A 21,208-nucleotide genomic window follows, 5' to 3' on the forward strand; every position below is an offset into this window, starting at 1 on the left:
ATACAAGCACTTGGGTATCACTTCAGTCCTGCTAAACGCAATTTTATTAACTATTGGACTTAAATTGCAGTTTGCTAAGTACAAGTGATAAAAATGCAGTATCATCCTTCCATAGCCTAGTATGCAACATTTCCCTATAAATTTCAAAGTCAGTCACTCCTTACTTGTTTATTATTGCTGTTATTGCTATCATATGAGTCAGACAGCACCAACCATGACTCACCAAACCTCAGCCAGAACTATTTGTTAATGTTTTTCAGCATTTTGAAGATGTAAAGTGCTTCATAAGTACTCAATGCCACAAATACTAGCTACAAATATGACTCAGGATGGATGGGATAATAGGGCTCAGCTCAGCACTACCTTACTCCTGTCTCTTCAGGCTGTAACTCCATGATATACATGATAACCAGGCCCACAGAGGGCATGCATACACGATGCCTTCAAGGTAATAACATACTGCTTTTCCAGTCTGACTTTTATTCCAAATTACTCTAGTGTGTGGAGAGACTTGCATAAATATATTAATCAACTGCTAAAGTGCACCTGCTTCCAGCATGAGCTACCAAGACACTACATAGCACTTTACATAAAGCGAGACAAAAGATCAGGTTAAGTTGAAACTATAAGGGAAAGTTACAGGCAGAACATCACCATCCATTTGGATTTTGGCCAGAAGCTCTAGTTAATTCTTGAGAATAATGTTACAAGATTTTTAATTTCAGAACTTCTGTTTAACTCTCATGCTCCTAAAACTGGAATATCTGAGCTTTTTATATTTTCTTTACATAACTGCTGTTTGAGGTTTGAACTACTCCCGACCCAGAAAGCTTGAAATCTTGACAGGATCACTGCACAAGTCATTAACAATAGTAATTTAAATGTTAAAACCCCAGCAACCCACAATTACCCAGAACAAGATAATACAAACAGTGTTCTATATTAAAAAATTTATGTTGTAAAGAAGAAAAAAAGAAAGAAAATGCACTTCATCCATGTCATAAAAGCAGCTCCATGATCCCTACCATTTCTTCATTTTTCTTATTTTGTTCTTCTAGTTCCTCTTTTTCTCAATCTTTAACTTCATGGGTTGTACTTTTGTTCTATTAAAGCTTTAATTTCACATTTTCAGAATCTTTTTCTCTATCTTCTGAGAGAACTCAGAGTGAAATTTGTGTAAGTCCTCAGCCAGCCCTAGAAACACACTGGAAGCTGCATACAGTGTATCAGTGACTACTTGTCTTGTCAGTGTTATTTATGTGCTAACAAGGGAACTTTATTAAATTAGTGTCAAGAGGGCAGACAAGTGGCTTCCTGCAGAGGTAACAATAGTCTTCACTCAGAAGAGATTGCTGAAAAGACAGTAACTATTGACCTATATAGTATGTTCTGGGACATCTGTAACTATCAATCTTTCAGCTTGCTGTCTGCCTGCCATTTCATTTTAATGCTGAGGGTCTTTTCTTTCACATGAAGATTTTCTACTCCTTACTAACGGCCATTTTTTCCCAAAGAAAAAAAAAAATCTCTATGTGCCACAGAAGGTCTTTGACAATGTCTCCATAATACAGCCTTAGGGAAACACTATCTGCTCCCATTGAGACAAAGGTGGTTGCACTTGATTCTCTCCCACAACACTGCTCTCTATCCAAAAGCTAACTTAAAATTAGCTCACCCACCTCTTTCTTCTGGATCACTTATTAAACAATCTAAGAATAATATTTAGTATTTAGGAAATGTGGTTTTTTAATTGCTAAAAATTCTCCAAAGACTTCTCAAACAGAAAGAAATAATCATGCCCTGTCTCCCTCTTCAATTACCTTATCCACTAGATGATTGCACTGCACATTGTGACGTTAGTATAAAGAACTAATTATCTAACTATAACACATATCTAAAAATAAATTTCAGGCTGGACTGACAGAAATGGTCAAGTGCTTCACTGAAAGTTATATTGTGAAATAACACACAGTCATAAAGAAAATCTAGACTTCCAAAGCACTTAACCTATTTCAGACTGTGATCTTGAAATGTCCTGCAAGCTAAATACCTCTGATGGTTCAACTGCTCGGCCAGAAAAGAACTAAAACCCTCAGGACGCTAAAAGAAACCTTGCAGATCAAATAAATCACCCTTTTCCCTTCTTGTTCAGATCTGCTCGGTGCTCTCACACGTGCCTCTGGAATTACATGGAAAGCCAAGCTCCTAACAGTGGTATTTTCACACAGGGGCAGGATGAGGTTTAGCTCTAATGTCCTGACCACGTTCAAACTCGGGTCACCACCTCCTACACAATTAACACCAGCGACCAGTTACAGCCTTCCCTGACCACCGCCTGAAATCTCTCTGTGGTGCTTCCAAGTACTACGGCCACCCTCGGCGGTGTGTTACACCTCAGTGGTGATCTTACATTTATAAAGCACTTCCAGAAGAAAAATTGTGGTTTAGACCTTATGAATGAGTGCTTATGTTTCCTTGTAATCACTGGGTGGCAAGCCACCTCTCTAAAACAGTGCTGTCACCCAGCCATTATGTCATTGTGTAGACATACAGAGTGGATGCTCTCCTTCCAGCCCACAGCATGAACACACAATCATTCAGCCTGTACTGAATTGTTTCCATAGTGTGGTTTTTGTCACACTGTCAACATCAGTATAATTTTTAGAACATGCAGGCCTTGTTCACAAAACCCTGAAGTACAAAGCAGAGCTCAAATTAGAGGCATTGCTTCCTGTAGCATCTCTGTGTGGTCACTAAATAATGGAGAATGGAAGAGAGGTGAGTTACTGTGCAATGAGAGCGACATGACCAGAGATTGTTATCAGGGACTGAGCAATGTGCTAACAACATTGTTGCATAAAATCTTTCTTTCAGAAATATTTCCAGGCTGCTACATTTGGAACATGCAAACGTTGTATAAAAAGCAGCCAGAACGGTTACTACAGTCCTGATGCTTTTCAGTATTTTAACTGATTATTGGATGATGGCACGTAGAGCACACTTGTGCTTAAAGATGGTTCCATATGAGAAGGTTGCAAGGACTTCAGGAAAGTATCAAAATTCAAAGCGATGCGGATAAGTAGGAAAATGGTCAGAAATCAAAAAAACAACATTCACTAAATGCAAATGCAAAATGCTACACTTCAGGGGAAAAAAGCAAATTGAATGCACTAACTGATCTCCTGAGGTCCTTTCCAGCCTTCCCTCTCTCTGATTTTGTCATCTAACATAGTGCTGATATCAGAGAACCGAATGGAAATGCCTCAGCAAGATTGGAGTTCCTGTTTTTCATAAAACTTACTACTCCACCAAAAACACTGCAAGACTTTTAAAAGTGCAAAGGTCTTAAAGGCATAGGGTACAGCCACATCGTGTCATACTGGAAATTTACATTTCCTCTGTGACCAATTTAACGCATGCTGTACTACTGCAGTAAGTACTACATAGCAGATTCTGGATAAGTGAAATATTGCTATTCTGAAATGAATATAAACCATGAGAATCATTTAAAAGCAGAAATCTATAGTAGGTATCATGTTTTCCATTTTCACATGGTGGACATCTCAGAGTGATTGCCATCATGGGAGTATGTACTGTAACATAAAACCACAGTTACAATAAGTATGGGTTCTCATGAAAACCAAAACTTGCTGATGTTCTGATAACCATTTACTTTTACTAATGCTCTAAAAAACATGTCATTTGCTGAAAAGATGATAGCCCACGGAAAACTATAAAACTCTAACTTTGTTAAATCATTGCTTCTTCATGGCGGTTTTTTGTGTGTGCATGTGTCATAAAGCCTGATACACCAGCCTCCTCGCTCTGCACAGAGTCAGGACTTTGGTCCCCACAGAGTCATCATCATCAAGGGGCCTTCACACCATTTTTCAGGCCCAGCTTGGGATGATGCCTGCAGAATCTTTGCTTGATAAGCATAACACTGAATAAAATTATTATTTTTTTTCATTATCAAAGGGCCTTGGTAAACACTGCTGTCTCTTTAAGTGTATTTTTACATTTTAGTTTTCTTCTCTGAAAACTCAGTTTAACTTTTTTCCTTTTAAAGAAAATTCTATCTGAAATTCACAATCAAAACTAGGAAGCTCCTTAAAGTTATTGATGCTCAGAGGGCTGGAGCCCCTCTCCTGTGAGGACAGGCTGAGAGAGCTGGGTTGTTCAGCCCGGAGAAGAGGAGGCTCCAGGGAGACCTCAGAGCAGCCTTCCAGTACCTAAAGGGGCCGACAGGAAAGCTGGAGAGGGACTTTGTACAAGGGCATGTAGTGACAGGACAAGGGGGAAAGGCTTTAAACTGAAAGAGAGGAGATTCAGATGCAATATTAGAAAGAAATCCTTATCTATGAGGGTGGTGAGGCATTGGAACAGGCTGCCCAGAGAAGCTGTGGGTGCTCCATCCCTGGCAGTGTTCAAGGCCAGGTTGGACAGGGCTTGGAGCAACCTGGGTGAGTGGAAGGTGTCCCTGCCCATGGCAGGGCGGTGGACTAGATACTCTTTAAGACCTCTTCCAACCCACACTGTTCTACGATTCTATGTTTCTATTGTTTGGCTGTTTTTTTAAGGCTGAAGAGCAAAAAAATGGGAACCCAAATGCTGAACCTGTAGACTCAGCTCTGCTATAGATTAGTTGTATTCTCCTTGGGGAGGTCATAGCCACTCCCTGGCTTTGAATGGGAAAAGTAATTCTTTCCTGACTTACTGGTGTATTGTGGGACTTATATCACACAAGTTCATTTTAGGATTTGAAATATTCAGGCAAAGCAGGCTCAAAGATTACAGCAGTCATTTTTCACTAAAGTATTTTCAGAACTGCAGCACTGACACCGTGAAAAGGAAAATAAGAAAAACTACGTTTTGATACCTTTTACCTTCAGTCTTTTCCAAAGACAACTCTACACTTAAAAGAAGTCCCTCATCTCTCACTACCTCCTAAGCTGATCTATCAGTGATCTTCAGGATACCATCCCATTTCCATGCCCTAGATCCACGTCACTAAAACTTCTGCAAATTCTAACAAAGCTGACTAACAGTTTTCATTCTAAAGAAAAAGAAGCGTCAAACAGGCTGAGATGTGTGAAGAACTGTTGTCAACCACCACAGGCATCAACTCTTTCAATAAAATAAGCCACATAATAGCATTAATGTAGGAATAATTTAACTTACTGTGTCACCTACAGAAATGCAGCGTACAAGGTATTTTAGATGTTTTATTCAAAGTAACTGTGAAATAAAAAAGTGATTAAAATAAAAGCATTCTTTAACTAGTTGCCTGAGGGATGCATTAAACCAGACCCTTTTATAAGATGTTACAGCCCTTTAGGTTACAGAAAATGGCTGTAGTAAAAACTTCTCAGGCTGTGCATTAACAGCTTACCAGATGCCCTTTTTTAAGCACTGTAATGAACCAAAAAACCAAAACCACTGTAATGTGATAAACTCACCAGCCTCGCACATGCCAGCGTTCTGCAAATAAGTACGGCACCGCTCCTTGTGCTCCTCTAATGAGCTCCTTTGCTTGTAGCTCCTTCCACAAAACTCACATTTGTATGGCTTCTCCACTAGAAAAATAAGAGTGCAGGATAAAATAACTACAAGAGACTACTAAAACACCGTCTCCCTGACATTGAAGTATATAGTTACTAATAGCATATCTTCAGCTCATGGAGAATGCTTTACATTTCTGTTAAGTTTATGAGCACTGTAATCATCACAAAGTTGGGGTTATGTAAGGGTGAAGCCCACCAGACACACAGAGTTCCTCTTCATCCCCTGAGCTCAGCACCAGAAAAGAAGAGGACTTATAACTGGACACTGTTCCCAGGAGCTCAGGTTCCTACCGCCCTGCTGCAGCTGACAACTGGTCTTGGTGTAACTTCCCTAGGGAAGGCCAACTCTAATGCTACTAAACCAGGACTGCAACTGTCCTAACCTTCTGACCTAGGTCCTGTCTCTACAGAATTTTTTCAAGGATTTCATGAAACTGATGAAACCAAACCCAAACCATATCTGAGGCTCATTTATTTTCCAAAGGCATTTATGGAAAAGAAAACTATGGTTCAAATTCATTTAACTAAGATATCCACACAGCCTTTCCCAGCACCTTATACACAAGGACGGGAAGCACTTCCTAAAGTACCTCATTCTTGTTTTGTGAACAGACATCCTCTAACACACCCCGGTAAAATATCATCCCTGGAGAGAGCAAATATAACTAGCCTTGCATTGTATGATGTGCAGCGAGACCACACTCCCTACTGCTAATGCAATTGTTGGCTTCTTTACGTGATTCACTTGAAGAGGCTTTCTTTATACTGTTTAATAAGCCAGCTCTTGAAAACTTCACTTACAATAACTACATGATGTGTTTGAAGCATGATGTTTTTAGCATTGTGCTGGTGGGGGACAATCACCACCACTGTGACGGTTCTTGATTAAATCAGAATCTCATTTATCCATGTCAGGTAATCTCATTTTTAACTTTGATTCTTTGTGAGTTTGTACTTTTTTTTTTTTTCTGTAAAGTGCAGTGCAGAGATAACATCTATCATTTAGAATAAGTATTTTCTCTCTAGGCTGCTGTATAACACAGGATATACACAAATCAAAAGAGTAAGCACAACCTGGCTCTTACAGAACTGGGGGAACTATGATTAATTAATTTATACCTGGCTTGCTATTCAAGTCACATCAGCTCTGTGCCTTCATTTCTCCCATCTGTAAAATGGATGGAAAACCCTACCAGGCTTGAGAAAAAACACCGGTCTTTGTTGAGTATGTTAAGACATTCAGATGAAAGGCACTACACAACAGTGAGGTGTTCACTGGCGATAGTCGTGCTGTCCTGGATTATGCTTCTAGAGCCTAACAGCTCAGGGTAGGACCGGGAGTCCCAGCAAAGCATGTCTTCACGCTACTCCTCAAATTCAGAGCTTGCTGGCACAGCTAGCTCCACTCATTTGAAAACACCAAGGAGTTATTTTGTTCAAGCAGGCATTGAGGCTGGCTGTTCCTCACAGCACACAGCTGTGACAGCGGGTTTCCCTGTGGCCTCTTTCTGCATTAAGAGTGGAGCTGAGCCCGGAGATGGTTCCATCAGCACAGCAGGCAGAGTGAGTGGTCGCTGCTATCTGCCCACTGTTCAGAACTAGCCCAGCTGAGCGAACTTGGCTGACTCTTTTTCACACCTAGTGTCCTAGTGACACATGTCTAAAACACATGAAGTGTCTTTGAAGTCACTTACCAGAATGTGTCCTTAAGTGACCTGTTAGCGCATCCCTCCTTTGGCAGGCATAACTGCAAAGATGACATTTAAAAGGTTTTTCCCCCGTATGTAGTTTAATGTGGCGGAGGAGGTTACCCTTCTGAGTAAAGGAAGCTCCGCACTGATTACACTGGAATGGCCGTTCACCTTAAAATGACATACAAAAAAGGACATTTAATGGTTACGTGGGTATCATGCTGTCTTCATACCCTTTCCTTTTTGGAAAAGGAAAGAATGAGATACTGGATCAATTTATTTCTACAGAAACACACACAGCCCTTCCGTTGACTTCAGTGGGAGTTACATGCAGCTCTGGTGTCAGAGCTTCTTGTAACATATATACAACTATAGAAAACACTGTACGGTTTTTCCATGAAAATAAGTGTTCTGGAGGAGGATGATTCCAACAAGCTAGCAATTTTTAGAAAAAGCAAAAAAAAAAGTCTCATCTTACTGCAGGTCAAAACCCAAGATGCTCACTGGCTTGTTGCCAAATTATAGCACAAAGAGAAATACAGATACAGACTGGAAATGGCGGCACAAAACCAATCTAACTTGTGTTTTGTGCCTGAAATACTGAAATTACATAGTGCCTTTCATCCAAAATTCTTAAAATGCCTCACAAAGATGCTTTTACTAATAGTCAGTCCTGACAGTAAGAAAGGTGGGTAAATGAGGCACAGAAAAGTGAGTAACTTGCTAGAGATCACACGTGGCGTCAAGGGCAGAACAAGGAAATCCTGGTTTTGGTATCCTTTTTTAAAATAAGTAGTCTAGCTTACAAATTACTATCCTTTCAGTATTCATCTCTTACAAGAATAATATAGGGATATTTACCAGTGTGGCTACGCTTATGAACCATCAAGACATTGAGGCTAATGCAGGCTAATCCACAGATATCACAATTCATTTTTCCACTAGCTGGCCTGATGTTGTCATATGAGCCAGAATGTCTTTCCAGTTTTATGCTTTCATATTCATTATATTCTCTGGGATAGGTGTAAGGCATTTCAGATTCTTCTGGGGTTTCCATATGTTCTGAATTTAAAGCATTCTCCTCTCTTTCACTGTATTCAGCTTTCACTTTAACCACATCATCTGCAGGTAAAACAAAGCAAAAAGATGAAAAGATGCTCATCTTAGGCACTATGAAGGATCTTAGGAAAAAAACTCAAAGATTACATAAAATTACATTACCAATCTCCCTGAATGTTTTACTTGAACATCCAAAGATGAAAAAATGCCATTAAGATATGAATCTTCATGGGTCATGTACACTTAATGATACTCACAGTGAGATAACCTTTAAAAATACTGACCTGCCTGTTAATTACCTTTGATGGATAATTTCCTTCTACACATTATTAAAGTATAATACAGTACAAACTTCTGCAATTACAGGGTGCTATTCAGGATTTGTAAGAAAATACTCATTCCTACAGCTCACACTTAGCCTACAGAAATTGGTGTCTCAGGCTGTTCCCGCACATTGGAACTATAGAAAAACACAAATTAAAAAGGTTACTTCTATCTTCCTGTGGAACCTCTGGTGCTTGAAACAGGCCTAAGAAATAGTCTGACCCAGTGTAAGAGTTCCAATGCTCCCATGGTACAGATTCTCATGAGTTAGGCCTAATAAACAATCCTAATTTTTACCTGCAAATTACAATTTTTATCCAAACATCTCAAATGTGTGAGGAGCATCCAATAATATTGATACCTGTACCATAAGGTTACTGTGTGAGTAAAACTAGCAGAAGCAGGGTAAAGAAATCAATTAATGTATTCAGAAATGTTAAAAGATTTGTCCAAAGCCGTATCACGAGTATGTGGCAAAGAACCCAAAGACTCATAAAGATCAGCATCCGTGGCCTCTCAACAGGTTCCTGAACCTGTAGCCATGTCCCGAGAAAACCAAAGACATTGCCTTAAATAAATGCAATTTCACGACAAGAGGACAATGTAACAAGTAGCTAATAATTTACTAACTATAAAAATTTACTAAATATTTACTAACAATAATGCTCCCATGTAAAAATATAAGCAGATTGGTCACACTATATGAACAGCTGACGATTCCAAACTTACATTGCTGAATTTCTTTTCCACTATTAACTCCAGCATTACTGGCACTTGCATTAAAATCTTTACTAATTGACAGGACAGATTTTTTCTGCTTTTCCATCTAGACCAGAGCTAGGCTATGGCTGAAACTTGAGTTATGCCTCAAGCTACCAAGTGAAGAAAAGCACCAAGAGATAAAACACAGTTTCCTGTTTGAAAGTATTCTTCTCCTGGCCACCTGCTCCTCTCTCAAACTGAGGGTTAGACAGTTAAATATGGCACTTAATCACTTGTCCTTTCTCCAAAGTACAGAACTTGGACTGCTGAATATGTATTAGCTCTGGTTCTGAGTAATAAACCACATCAAATGCCAAGAACAAACAATGGGTGACAGTGAAAATGAGGTGGCAACATAAAAGCAGCACTGAAAAATGAAGATCTGGCAACCAATGCTTTCATGAAGTCAAAGTTCTCAACTATATTTTAGTGATAAAATCACTCCTCTATCCTAAATGTTTTATGAAGCCCAGCCAATCTATCAATCTTTGGGTTGAAGGGAGGTGGAAGAAACAGGTGGGTGGTAATTTCTTCATCCTATGCAAGCATCCACAGGGTAGGGTGGAAAACTCCAAGATTTCCCTTGGTGCTCTCCCTAGATGATGATACACACAGAAGGATGGTGCTTTTTTCCTGCATATTGTATGGTTTTATCCCCCTATCCTGAAAATTTTTTAGTTTGGGGACTCAGTCAGTTTGGGACTGACTGCCCTGGTCCCAGAAGAGCTCACACAGGTTTGGCTGTTTGCTCAGAGGGTCACAGGGAGCTCTAGATTCACCTACAAACGGGCCATTTTTCTCTGCACCTGCTTTGATACTAGTTCTGCTTCACATCCCAGGGATTCCTAGTTTCACTGAAACAGGTTTTCCTCCGCAAGTACCTTCTGCTGCCAACTTCATGACTGAGGGAGCAAGGGTGCATCTGCTATCAAGACTCTAAAATTAGTTTATACATCCAGTTCCATCACGCTAAGGAAAATTATTACCAGTTGCTGAAAGCAGCTTTCAACAGAATCTCTTTTCCAAAAAAAAAAAAAAACCAACCAAAAAAGTGTTTTTGATGGTTGTTTGGGCTTTTTTTCCCTCTCAGAAAAAGGCAGCTCCAAAATAATTTGCTACATCCTGCACAGCACGGTAAAAGGAAGTACCCATTGCAGCTGCACCTTGTTGGTACTTTCAGACACAATTTCAATTCCCACTTTCTACTTAACGTCTCACCTTTTGTCTGCATCAAATGCAATCACTTAGTGGATGACTAGTTGTAAACTCCAACTGAGAAGACTTCTCTACCGTTTTCTACTGTTCCTCACCACAAGTTCATGGCTCACAGCTTTTCACTCTTTTACAGACCTACGCCAGCGCTCACATAGCACTGCGTGAACGCTAGGTTGAGTTCCCCATGGCAAGCACTTGCTGACTGGCACAAATTGGGCAAGCCATCCTAGGCTTCCACTGTGGAAAGTAATTACCTCTGCATTTTCCATATTGCATGCTGACTGCTTGCAGTACTTGTGTTTTCTTATAGTGGTGGTGAAGGATGCACCTGAGTTCTGATCAAGGCTTTTCCACCACTGCCTCCCTGCAACAAACATCACTGCTACTCCAGCCGTCAGCAATATCCACCAAAGCTCGAGCGCTTTGCAGTTTACATGCAGGCATTTGAAGAACCTCAACGGAAAAAATTCACTTTCTGATGACTAAGAACAACAGCCAGCAGAAGCCACTAGGGAAGAGGCTTTATTTAGCCAAGTAAGTGTTAGAAGGGTTGGAATTTTTCTGTCCTAACACACCTGTTACTGTTTAGACTTCACTCTGTCTTCCTGGCAGCAATACAGAAGGAATCTTTGGTACAAAGCAGTCTGAGGAAAAGGCAGCTCACTACAGGTCAGCCTAAAATTAACCAAGTGCTTGCAGAGGTCTGAAGCAACCAAATTCCTTTTTCAGCCCTGACTTTTGTTCTGTGCACTGGCACACACAGGGAATACTGTGAGATTAGGAGATCGGCAGCTGTGTGGAAAGGTATCTGTCACTTAAACATCATATCAACATATTTTAATGACATCAGGGAGTTTCCAAGCTGGTTTGCCTTAACCAAGAGGAAGGCGGCTGCAACTTCAAGTAGAAAAGGAAAATTTAACTGAGGAAAGACACAATTATCCCTAACAACACTAACAAAGTTCCCCCAGTTGAAAAAAAGAAGTGCTATCATCTCTTCGATGCTCAGGAAAGTAAAGAAGTTGTAAGAGGAAAAAAACATTCAGGGTGTCCAACCCAGGTAACTATTTTTCTTCAGGCAGTTCATGAAGGTAATACACACTGCAGAAAAAAAATGTTGTAGATTTTACACAACAAAGTACCAGTGTGATGCGTTAAGGCTGATGCACATGGTTTCATTTCCTGGGGAGATGATTACAAGATGAAAGACATACTCCAGAGTAATATTTTTGTTTCACCTGAAACACTGTAAAAACAATGGGTTCTGGAAAAAATCCAAAATAAAGCCGTGGTGGCAACTTCAGACTGAGTCACCACATGAACAGGGCTTGCATATGTTCTATAAAATGCATGAATAAAAAAAGAAGTCAATAGCAGCAATTAGGACAAGCTAGAGTTTTATCTTTGCTATTCTCTCCAGGAGGAAGTCTCAGAAGGAAAATCCCCCAATTACTATATTTAATCCAAGACCTTGGCATCACGTATAGAGAAAAGAATGTAAGTTTTGCACTGTTGTTAAGCAAAGTTTACCAGTAGTGTTATGAAAAGCACAAAGAATAAAAAACAGAAGCTATTAAAGACAACGGCACAAAAGGGTGATGTTGCTCAAGTGTTTTACAAGGAGTGGGGTCATAATCATGAAATCCTCAGCACATGCAAAAAGTCAACTGGATAACAAAGAAACTTAATCATCTTAATGTGGCGTTTTAATGATGCTGCTGATTTGCTATGCCAATTCAGAGATAATGAGCCCCTAATGCTACAGATGTTCAGCCAGACTAAAGAAAAAAAAAAAGAAAAAAGAAAAGCTTTTCTTGTATGCCATTTCCTAACTATCCAATTAAACAAATTGTGAAAGCATATAAATAGTTTACCACGTTTTGACAGCTGTTAATAGAATTCAGATGCCAAAGAAACAAGAAGGGAGTCTATGCATGTGCATACTGAAGGATTCTTGTGACTACCTGGATCTGACAGGTATTAACTGATGATTCATCACCTTTATTGCCACAAATTGTCCCCAGAAACAGCAGTATCAACCCAAAACCTAGCACACACGTACTAGAGTTGTCCCCTCCCAGAATGCGAGATTCCTTTACCTAAACCAACTAGAAACAGAACAGGCACACGTGGTGAAACTGAAAAAGTAGCGGAGTTTCCAAATTAAAGTCAGAATCCTGCATGTTTATGACAAACACCTCTACAATGGAATTAACGTGCTGTGGGGGAAGAGATGTCATGAATTAAAACCCAAACATACTCCTTAATGAATAGAGAGAGCTTTGCAGTACATCCCATCAAAATTATTTAAAAACCAAAATCAATGCTATACCTATGTTTTTTCTTACATAACAAGAAGAAATCAATGACACGTGACATACATGGATATATTGAATATTTGGAGACTGTAAGTAATGGGGAATTATAAAATGTGATGTGATATAATAGCAACGTGAGATTTTTATTTTTTTTTAATAGAGGTAACACAGCAATAAGGCAACTTTTCTCCATATCTGCCTTCTACATCACTGCAGATACCAGTTCTAGGGAAGGGAAAGGAGTTAAAGCCTTTTGGGCCCAACCTGGCTTTGTTCCTTCCACTGACTCCAGTGATAAGCTCGCTTTTTTTACAACAGCAGCAATGATTTTATGAGATCATTGTTTGCCAACAAAGGAAGAAGCAATCACCTAGAAGCAGTATCTGCTTCCAGCCAGGCAGCAGTGGCAACAACAGTAATGAAGACGTAGTGGCAATAAACATGTACTCCTTCATACAGCGCGTATGCCACTGGACTTGTCCCACTCAGGTGTCTCCACAGCTGCAGCGCCCTTTTTGTGTCACTACAGGCCAAACCAGATTCTTCTGCACTAAAAAATCACAAGTACTACATTCAGTGTTTCTGTTTGACAGCACACTGGAAATCCACACATTTCACTTCCTTGGCTTACTAAAAATTATTACTTGGACATATTGGCTTTGATTTTGTCCTTGTGCCTTGCAGTATTTTCTTAGTACTGTTGTTCAGTACCCATTTTTGTACAAAAAACCAAGCATCTATTTTGTTTAGATACTGTATAAAGCATACTTGAGTGGCAATTCCTAAATAAACCTCTGCAGTATGCACCTGGTGGAAATTTCACTTCTAAAAATAGGAGAGAAACTTTCATAATTCCCCTTTGTGGAGTGCATGCTCTATGGTAATGAGTTTTCTTGTTTTTATTGTGACTTGAACAAAAATAGAAACAAATCAAATTGAAATGCAGCACTGAGAATTGGAAAGGAAAAAAAGAACAAAAAAACAGGCATCATTTTCCAAGCACTTGGATGTGTGTTTTCTACTTCATTAATACCAATGTCTTTCTATCATTAAAACACAGTATAATTTATCTATTTGCACAATTAATTAAAAAAAATATTTAAAATAAATCAAACAACATGCATCATCCCCAAGCTCATGAGAGCCAGGAAATTTGATTTAAGTAACTGGTTCTTAAAGCATCTTATTCGAATCCTAGAATCTTTCTTATAAAGATGAATATTCCTCTGTAAATCTATAATTTCATACCTGATATTTCCCATTTATTACAAATTTCTGCCTAATAATAATCGAGTGGGGGTTTTAGGACTTTCATTTCAAAGGTTTCCAAATTACGTTACAGTTATACTAACAGAAATAGCGATAAAGGAAAAGTGTTATCCAAACCTAAGTGTCCCCAAAGCTGGGGATGAACAGGAAAACTGCACAGCAACACCAGGCAGCGCTAGGCCAGGGTTTCGGGAAGGAAATGAAAAAGAACACATTTAACTGACACTACAAACAGAATTTGTGGAAGCAGAATGTTATTACCTGAGACAATATGACTGGGGGCTAGAAAATGATGGTTAGTACTATGCTAAAACTATCACGGACTTCTATTTTTTTTTTTTTTTTTTAATTTAAAAAAGTGTCAATAGCTTGCCTTTTTCCTCAACTGCCTATTCCCCAGCGCTGCACTGGAGCACAGAGGATCAGAGGGAACACTATCCCACACCCAGAGCCTACAGCGCCCAGATTTTCCAAAGCCTGTCTCAGATGAATTTTTGCTTCATTTATGACACCTGTTAACATCGTCCTTTCAAATCTTAATATCTTGAAAATCTCCCTCCTAAACCAAAAACAAATGAAAAAGGAACACAGCAAAAGATGAACCCGTGTCAGTTCTTCCCTTCTGTTACAGTTAGGATAACATCACTCACAGAAAACACTTCTAAAATGACAATTCCTGAAGTCCAGAAAGCCAGATACAATCACAACCGTTAAATCAGACTTCAATTAGACAGTTAATCAGAGAACATCTGGACCTAACAGTCAGACTGAAAAAGGCCACATGTTAAATTCAGATAATAGCCTTCATTAGTTATATCAAGGGACCTATTATTAATACGACCACTCAGGCATGATCGTCTCTGGTCAACTGCTTTTTCAAATGAACTTCAAATCTGAGAAGTTGCAAGTGTAGTTTCATTTAGCCTTTTCTAATTAATCTCCCAAAAGTTATCCTCACAATGCAATATACTCTTGTGTTTGGTACTAGAAAAATATCATATGAAGAGGAAAATATAATAATGTGAAGAACAGGGAAAGCAGTGATAAGTATCAATGGAGATTTTTAACACCTATAAACTGAAGACAGAAACTTGGTTAAGATGTTGCTTAAAATCCTTGAACACGTTAATCTTGACAAAACTAACTGTATTGATTTGATTCAACTATCAAAAACTTCCCAGTAGTAAATAATCTGCATTCTGAGACTTGAATTATAGATTACTTTCTCTCCAAAATGAGGTTTTTATAATTAAATACTTGTGGTTTACTTTTAGCTTGGTCTTCTATAGAAGCGTATGCTTCCACTCTGTGTTCGCTTCGTAACATTCAGACCTGTACACCAAATTCAATCCTACCTGGAAGAGGAGAGGGCATCTCAGAATTAATCTTTTCTGACAATTTGTCTGTTCAATGCCGCCCAGGAGTACCGGCATCTCCCAAAACCACTCCTGGAGGTGGTGCTCCTGCACCAGGAAAAACAGCCAGTGTGGCTGGCACACTTGGCAGGTGAGGTGCAGCAACAGACTGCTCAACAACAATGTACAGAACCGAGCCCTGAATTAAACAAAAGTTCCTAACAGCTCCTGCAAAGCAGCAGAGGGAACAAAAACAGGAACAAGAACTGGAGCAGCTGAATGCAGTGTGACGGGAGATGGCACTGAGGACGCAGCAAAGCTAGCCTGAGGTACCAAAAGTAAAACCTGGCATCTAGCACAGGATGCAAACTTTGCATCATCCAACTAAAAGTCAGCCAACAACAAGACACCAGCCCACTGGAAACCAAGTTTCATCAGTTCCAATGCACATGGAACTATTTGCTGCGTTTTAGCAAAGTTTTGACTCTTGTGCATTTATTTCTGCTTTCTGATACCTTTCCAGCAGCACAAACAGTAGCAAACCTGCCCCTTAAACTCACACATTTTGTGCCAAATGAACAGCCTCATTTGGGGGCAAAACATGAGTCATCTTAATTAACTGATTTCCTTTCCACCAACCCATACTTCTGAAAACAGATTATTTTCTACAATGACATGTGATTTGAGTTCCTAGGCCGTTTTCTTCATCTTCACCAATTTCCTGCTGGGGGAGGTGGGGAGGGAACACACCACAACTCATCTACCCTGGACTAGACCTTCCTTTGATGCCAAAGGAATAAGTATTCCTCTCAACTTTAATTTCAAGTAATTATTTTCTATTAACCCGATGCACACATTGTAGAACAAGTGAAGAAAAATGCTGTTTTAAAAGTTATGGAAAGCAGTCCATCATCTATTGGAATAATGCTGTGCATCCATCCTCCTTCCAGACATCTGATAGTCAGGATACCTCAAAAGCCAATTCTATTTTCTGCTAACTATAATGGGTTAATTAGAACAAGACATAGCTGCGCTTTTCTGATTATTTCAAGGCAATCATAAGATCCCAGTTTCTGTACCAGCCCTGGGTGCTCTGGGCTACCCCACTGCGCAGCATAGTCCAAGCTGATGTCAATCATTTACAGGCTGTGGTGACAATGACGGTGTTGATGTCACTGAACGTGCTTGGCAGCATTCCTGCTGCGGATAGTAGAGCTAAAACAAACTCCAGAGGATCTTTTGTTGATAAGACTCAGACGCAACTAGGTTCAGCTCATGCACAGGCACCAAAGCAGGGACCTGACACAGTTAAGCAGCACAGACTCCTTGCCTAGTTTTAACACTCACAGAAATCCCCTGTTAAGTGAACTTCTGCAGCACAGCACTGCTGATGTTGTGAGATAACCCCTGAGTCCCATGAGCGGCAGGGCTCGATCTGGGCTTGGGAGATGTAATATTCTGATAAAAAACGGCACTTCCTTTTCAAGCAGATAAGTGCGTGTGCTAGCAGCACCACTGGAACCTCAGTACCCGCCAAAGCGAGGGTTTGTCATCCTCTCCTGTCTCACTCCAGCCTTTTAACCGCCCCCTTTCACACACCTAAATGCAGCAGCAATTAGCATCCATAAACCACAAATGTGGCTTCTATTTCTTTTTATTTCGCAACCATGAAAGCTCGCTAACATTCATAACACCCAAAAAGTTGTCTGCCTCAAGAGAGGAGGGAATTAAGACATAATTAAACACTTGTGCTTGACTGTGACTCCCATAGGAGAGAACGTGGCTTTTTTTATTTCGGTTTTAAATTAAAGACGCTTCAGCTTTGGCCACCAAAGGTAACAGTGTTGGGGGTGCATAAAGAAACAAGGGAAATTAAGCGCTTCCTCCCTGTCTGTCTCATTGCTTGCCTCTTTTCAGACTAGATACAGGAAGCGCCATGGGAACAGTGTATTTTTATGGTTGCATGCAAGCATACACCATGTGCACCACAGCATGCAGCTTCTATTCCCTTGAGGCCAAAAAAGGGTTTTTTCTTTCTTTTTTTCCCTTGTTTTCCATCAAGGTCTTAATTAACATATTACTATAGCCTTCTGCCTAATTGTTTGCCCTATACTTAGCAATCATCACAGTTGAAGCCCTTTTCAAAGGGGTGTACAATAGGACAGGTTGAATTGTTTTAATTGAATGGCATCTCACCTTCATCAGTTACGACACAGACATAATGAACACCACATCAGCCAGCGTGTTTGCATGTGCTCAGCGGTGTACAAATACATACAAATACGGAACTGTTTGCTAAAAAAGTGGATTTTCTTATAGCAGACAAGCACCAGTTATGATGACATTTCAGCCCTATGCCTTACTTGATCTAGTGCCTTTAATGAAATTTCCATAGCCTTTTGACAGGATCACAGTATCACTTTCTGCAGATCTGGCATAAAAGGCTCCGCCAAACTAGACAACATCTAGATTTGACCAGGCTCCAACTTCTGTCCGAAGTCTCAGAATAAGTCCCCACCATGTATTTAGAGTGTCACCCATCAATAACACAAGATTCACAAAAAAATGTGCGGTTCAAGAAACTGGAAGATTACTTACTATGAATGGTTGACACAACATGGAAAAAACAGACATAATTGTACTGAAGAAAAAGATGTTACAGACATATTAAGGCAGTGGAAAGCAGGCTATCAAATGCCTGATCTCTCTCTATGAGTCAGTGGCCTCATGTTCTTATGATGGCCTTCAGCAGATGGAACAAACCCTGCGGGCATGGATCATGCAGGAGATCAGGAGGAAAAAAAGGAGAGTTTTCTGTGTTGCAGAATGAATTGTGAAGAGAATTGAAACTGCTTGCTTGCAAAAAGGGATGGATCATGGACACTGTCATTAACATTTATGAGAACCACACAAATATTTCTCATTATTCAAATTTAATACCTAATGACAGTATTAGCAATCACATTTGGAAAAGTGCCAAATAGAGCGCTTTACATATATATATATATATATATATATATATATATATAAACAGACAGACTTTTCAGGCAGGCAGGACATAAGCCATTTCCCAAGAGCCATCACCAATACTGACAGTATTTCTATTCTGTGATTCTGGAGAATATTATATATTAATTTTTACCAAGGTTAGTGATCCCCGAAAAATAATACTGCCACCAGGGCAGCACCATCAGAATGTGGTTTCACTAGTGTAGAAGACAGACATAGTTATTGACCCACAAGGACTGCGCAGTGACTAACGTAACTGCTACTGTTATATAGTAGGCACAACATGAAAGCTGAGATTATTTGTGAATTTTAGTATCCAACAGCAACTGAACTGGTGCTAGGAAGAAATTTAAATGCATCTACTGATACTCGCACAGTCTAGAGTACTAGCACAGCATGCTTAAATATTTAAGATTTATTGTGCTTCCGGTATCAGAATGACTGTAGAGAACTGTATGTGAAGCAATGAAGTAAACACAATATATATTTTATTTTGTGCCATTTTACACTGAGATACTGTAGTTACCTTTTTTATGCGTTTAAAACAGCTTTCTTCTAGCAATCGTTGCTTTGTTCCTATAGTGAGAATCAAAGAATAGAGCACAGTGGTACTGCATAGAGCACGGTGGTACTGCATAGGTTCGCACTCACTTTATAATTAATGAACACTCTAATGATAAGGGAGCCTATCAGGGTGAAATGATGTTTTGTTGATATTTATAGCATTATCTTTCAGATGTAAATTTTCAGTATTTGCATTCCAAAACAAATTGTGAAGAGACTTTAAGATATCAGCAGCCATATAAAAAAATGAATTATGTATAGGAGCAGTATCAAGGTAAATATTTTCCCACCAGCATCTAAGTTGTACCTGACTTAAACATATGAAAAAGAGCCTGAGAAATGGTACTGAAGCTGAAGGGCATATGACAATCAAGGAACGGAAAAAAGACTTGCTTGATGCCATGACACCAAGTGTGCAAGCAGGATAGACAGAGTGCTGGAATGGGAAGGTGGGGAAAAGCTAGAGCAATTCCTCTTGGATGGTCAGTACGGGGCAGGTTGTGAAAGAAACCCTGCCCTGGCTTCCTGTACCCGCAGCAGAGCTCACCGGCCCAAGCTAGATTCTACACCACAGCCATCCAGACTAAGCTTCTCCCCACCAACTATAAACGGAGCCCTGTGAAGCAGCAGGTACTTTGGGGATGTGAGGCATTTCATCCTAGGTCAGACACCCAAACTGGGTCAGAAAATCTGCGTACTCTCTCCCCACTGACCATCAAGAAAGGCCAGACACCAACACAGCTCTAGACATCAGTGCTGTAGATACCCAAGTAAGATTAATTTCCCCCTCCTCAAGGACTTTTCTGCTAGTGCAGCACTCCCTTGAGTGTTTTATGTTGTTCTGTATTTTGTTAATAAATAGAAAAAGTTTAATCTTTAATAATGCAAAAGTTTAACCTCTGAACATTTCATTTAGTCCAAAATAATCACATTTATGTTACAGGGAACAACCAAGGCTACTCGGGCAACCAAAACAGAGACAAGTCTTTACTGATTTACTTGATACATGTGATATGTAAACGCTACCTCAAAACTACCAACCAAAGCCACAGACATAATTCATCTTGACACTGCTGTACTGCCATGGACATACAGCACTTGAAAGGCAACGTGAAACTGGTAAAACAATATATGTCTTTTCCCCAGGATATGTATACCACATCCTCTACCAGGCAGCATTTTTCACTGTTTGTGGTTGAGAACTGGCATAAATGAACAAGCTCAGCTCACTGCAGGAATGTTTATTATTGCTGTGATTTCAGTTGATGAGCTTCGACATCAAGGAGGACATTCAGAGTCTCTTGTTCTCTATCTATGTCATATACACACACCCAAATCCTGAACTCTGAGGGCCTGTAAGACTGCCCAGACCAGGAACTGTTTCTTTTATCTAGTAATTGAAGAGGACCTCCTAGTTTTTAAAGATACACAGAAATATGCATTTATGTAGAACCTCTTAAATAAAAAATAGTACATACTGGTTTAATAATTTATTCATACCTGTGTCTTCTTTCAGAGTTGTACAGGAAGGGTTCACTGTTCAAATTAAACAATAAACATGGTAAACTAACCAACTTTCTGTTCACCCACAGTTTAAAGTACGGGATTACTGCTGCAGTTTTAAATTTTACAGGCTGGCTTGTCCTATGAATTTGAGGTAGCTTGTCTTTTCTTTCAAAAATGACTTTTTTTTTTAAATAGCCAAGTTATTTTTCAGATATCAGAGTGGATTAGCAACATTAATAAACAGTGCAGGCCTAACACCCATATGTCACAGGCAAAATACTTTGAAGAATTTGTATGCTACGACACACATTAAAGGAGTTCACCATATGTACGTGTGTTTTTATCTTGCTATCCATATTTCATAGATCCTTTAAAAGTGACCTTCATAAAATGCACGCGAGGTTCCCTTATGGACAACAGTTGCTCTGCCTTTAGAGCATGTTGAAATGCTCTAAATTAATTGTATTGTTATTCCCTTTACAGACATGATGGAAAACCAGAGCTGTGATCCAGAATAAACTTTCTAATCACTCTCATAGCATAATCAGATTAATAAAAAGACAAAATGTAAC

At 39.6% G+C, this 21,208-nt stretch overlaps 1 protein-coding gene across 11 annotated transcripts in view; it reads right to left on the reverse strand.

Annotated features, from left to right (window-relative positions):
* IKZF3 (IKAROS family zinc finger 3) overlaps window positions 1-21,208 on the reverse strand; it is a 37,958-nt gene that overhangs the window by 9,689 nt on the left and 7,061 nt on the right. For 7 of the 11 annotated variants that reach the window (XM_080369330.1, XM_080369325.1, XM_080369327.1 and 4 more), the window contains 3 exons: window positions 8,117-8,377; window positions 7,259-7,426; window positions 5,460-5,576 (listed from right to left, as the gene is read on the reverse strand). In XM_080369330.1, the coding sequence (XP_080225456.1) occupies window positions 5,460-5,576; window positions 7,259-7,426; window positions 8,117-8,377 (546 nt within the window). The remainder of the gene's footprint in view (window positions 1-5,459; window positions 5,577-7,258; window positions 7,427-8,116; window positions 8,378-21,208) is intronic. The other 4 variants (XM_080369323.1, XM_080369331.1, XM_080369332.1 and 1 more) reach the window with 3 other exon arrangements.

The sequence above is a fragment of the Falco punctatus genome (genome assembly GCF_963210335.1).
Source record: "Falco punctatus genome assembly, chromosome: 19".
Classification (NCBI taxonomy): Eukaryota; Metazoa; Chordata; class Aves; order Falconiformes; family Falconidae; genus Falco; species Falco punctatus.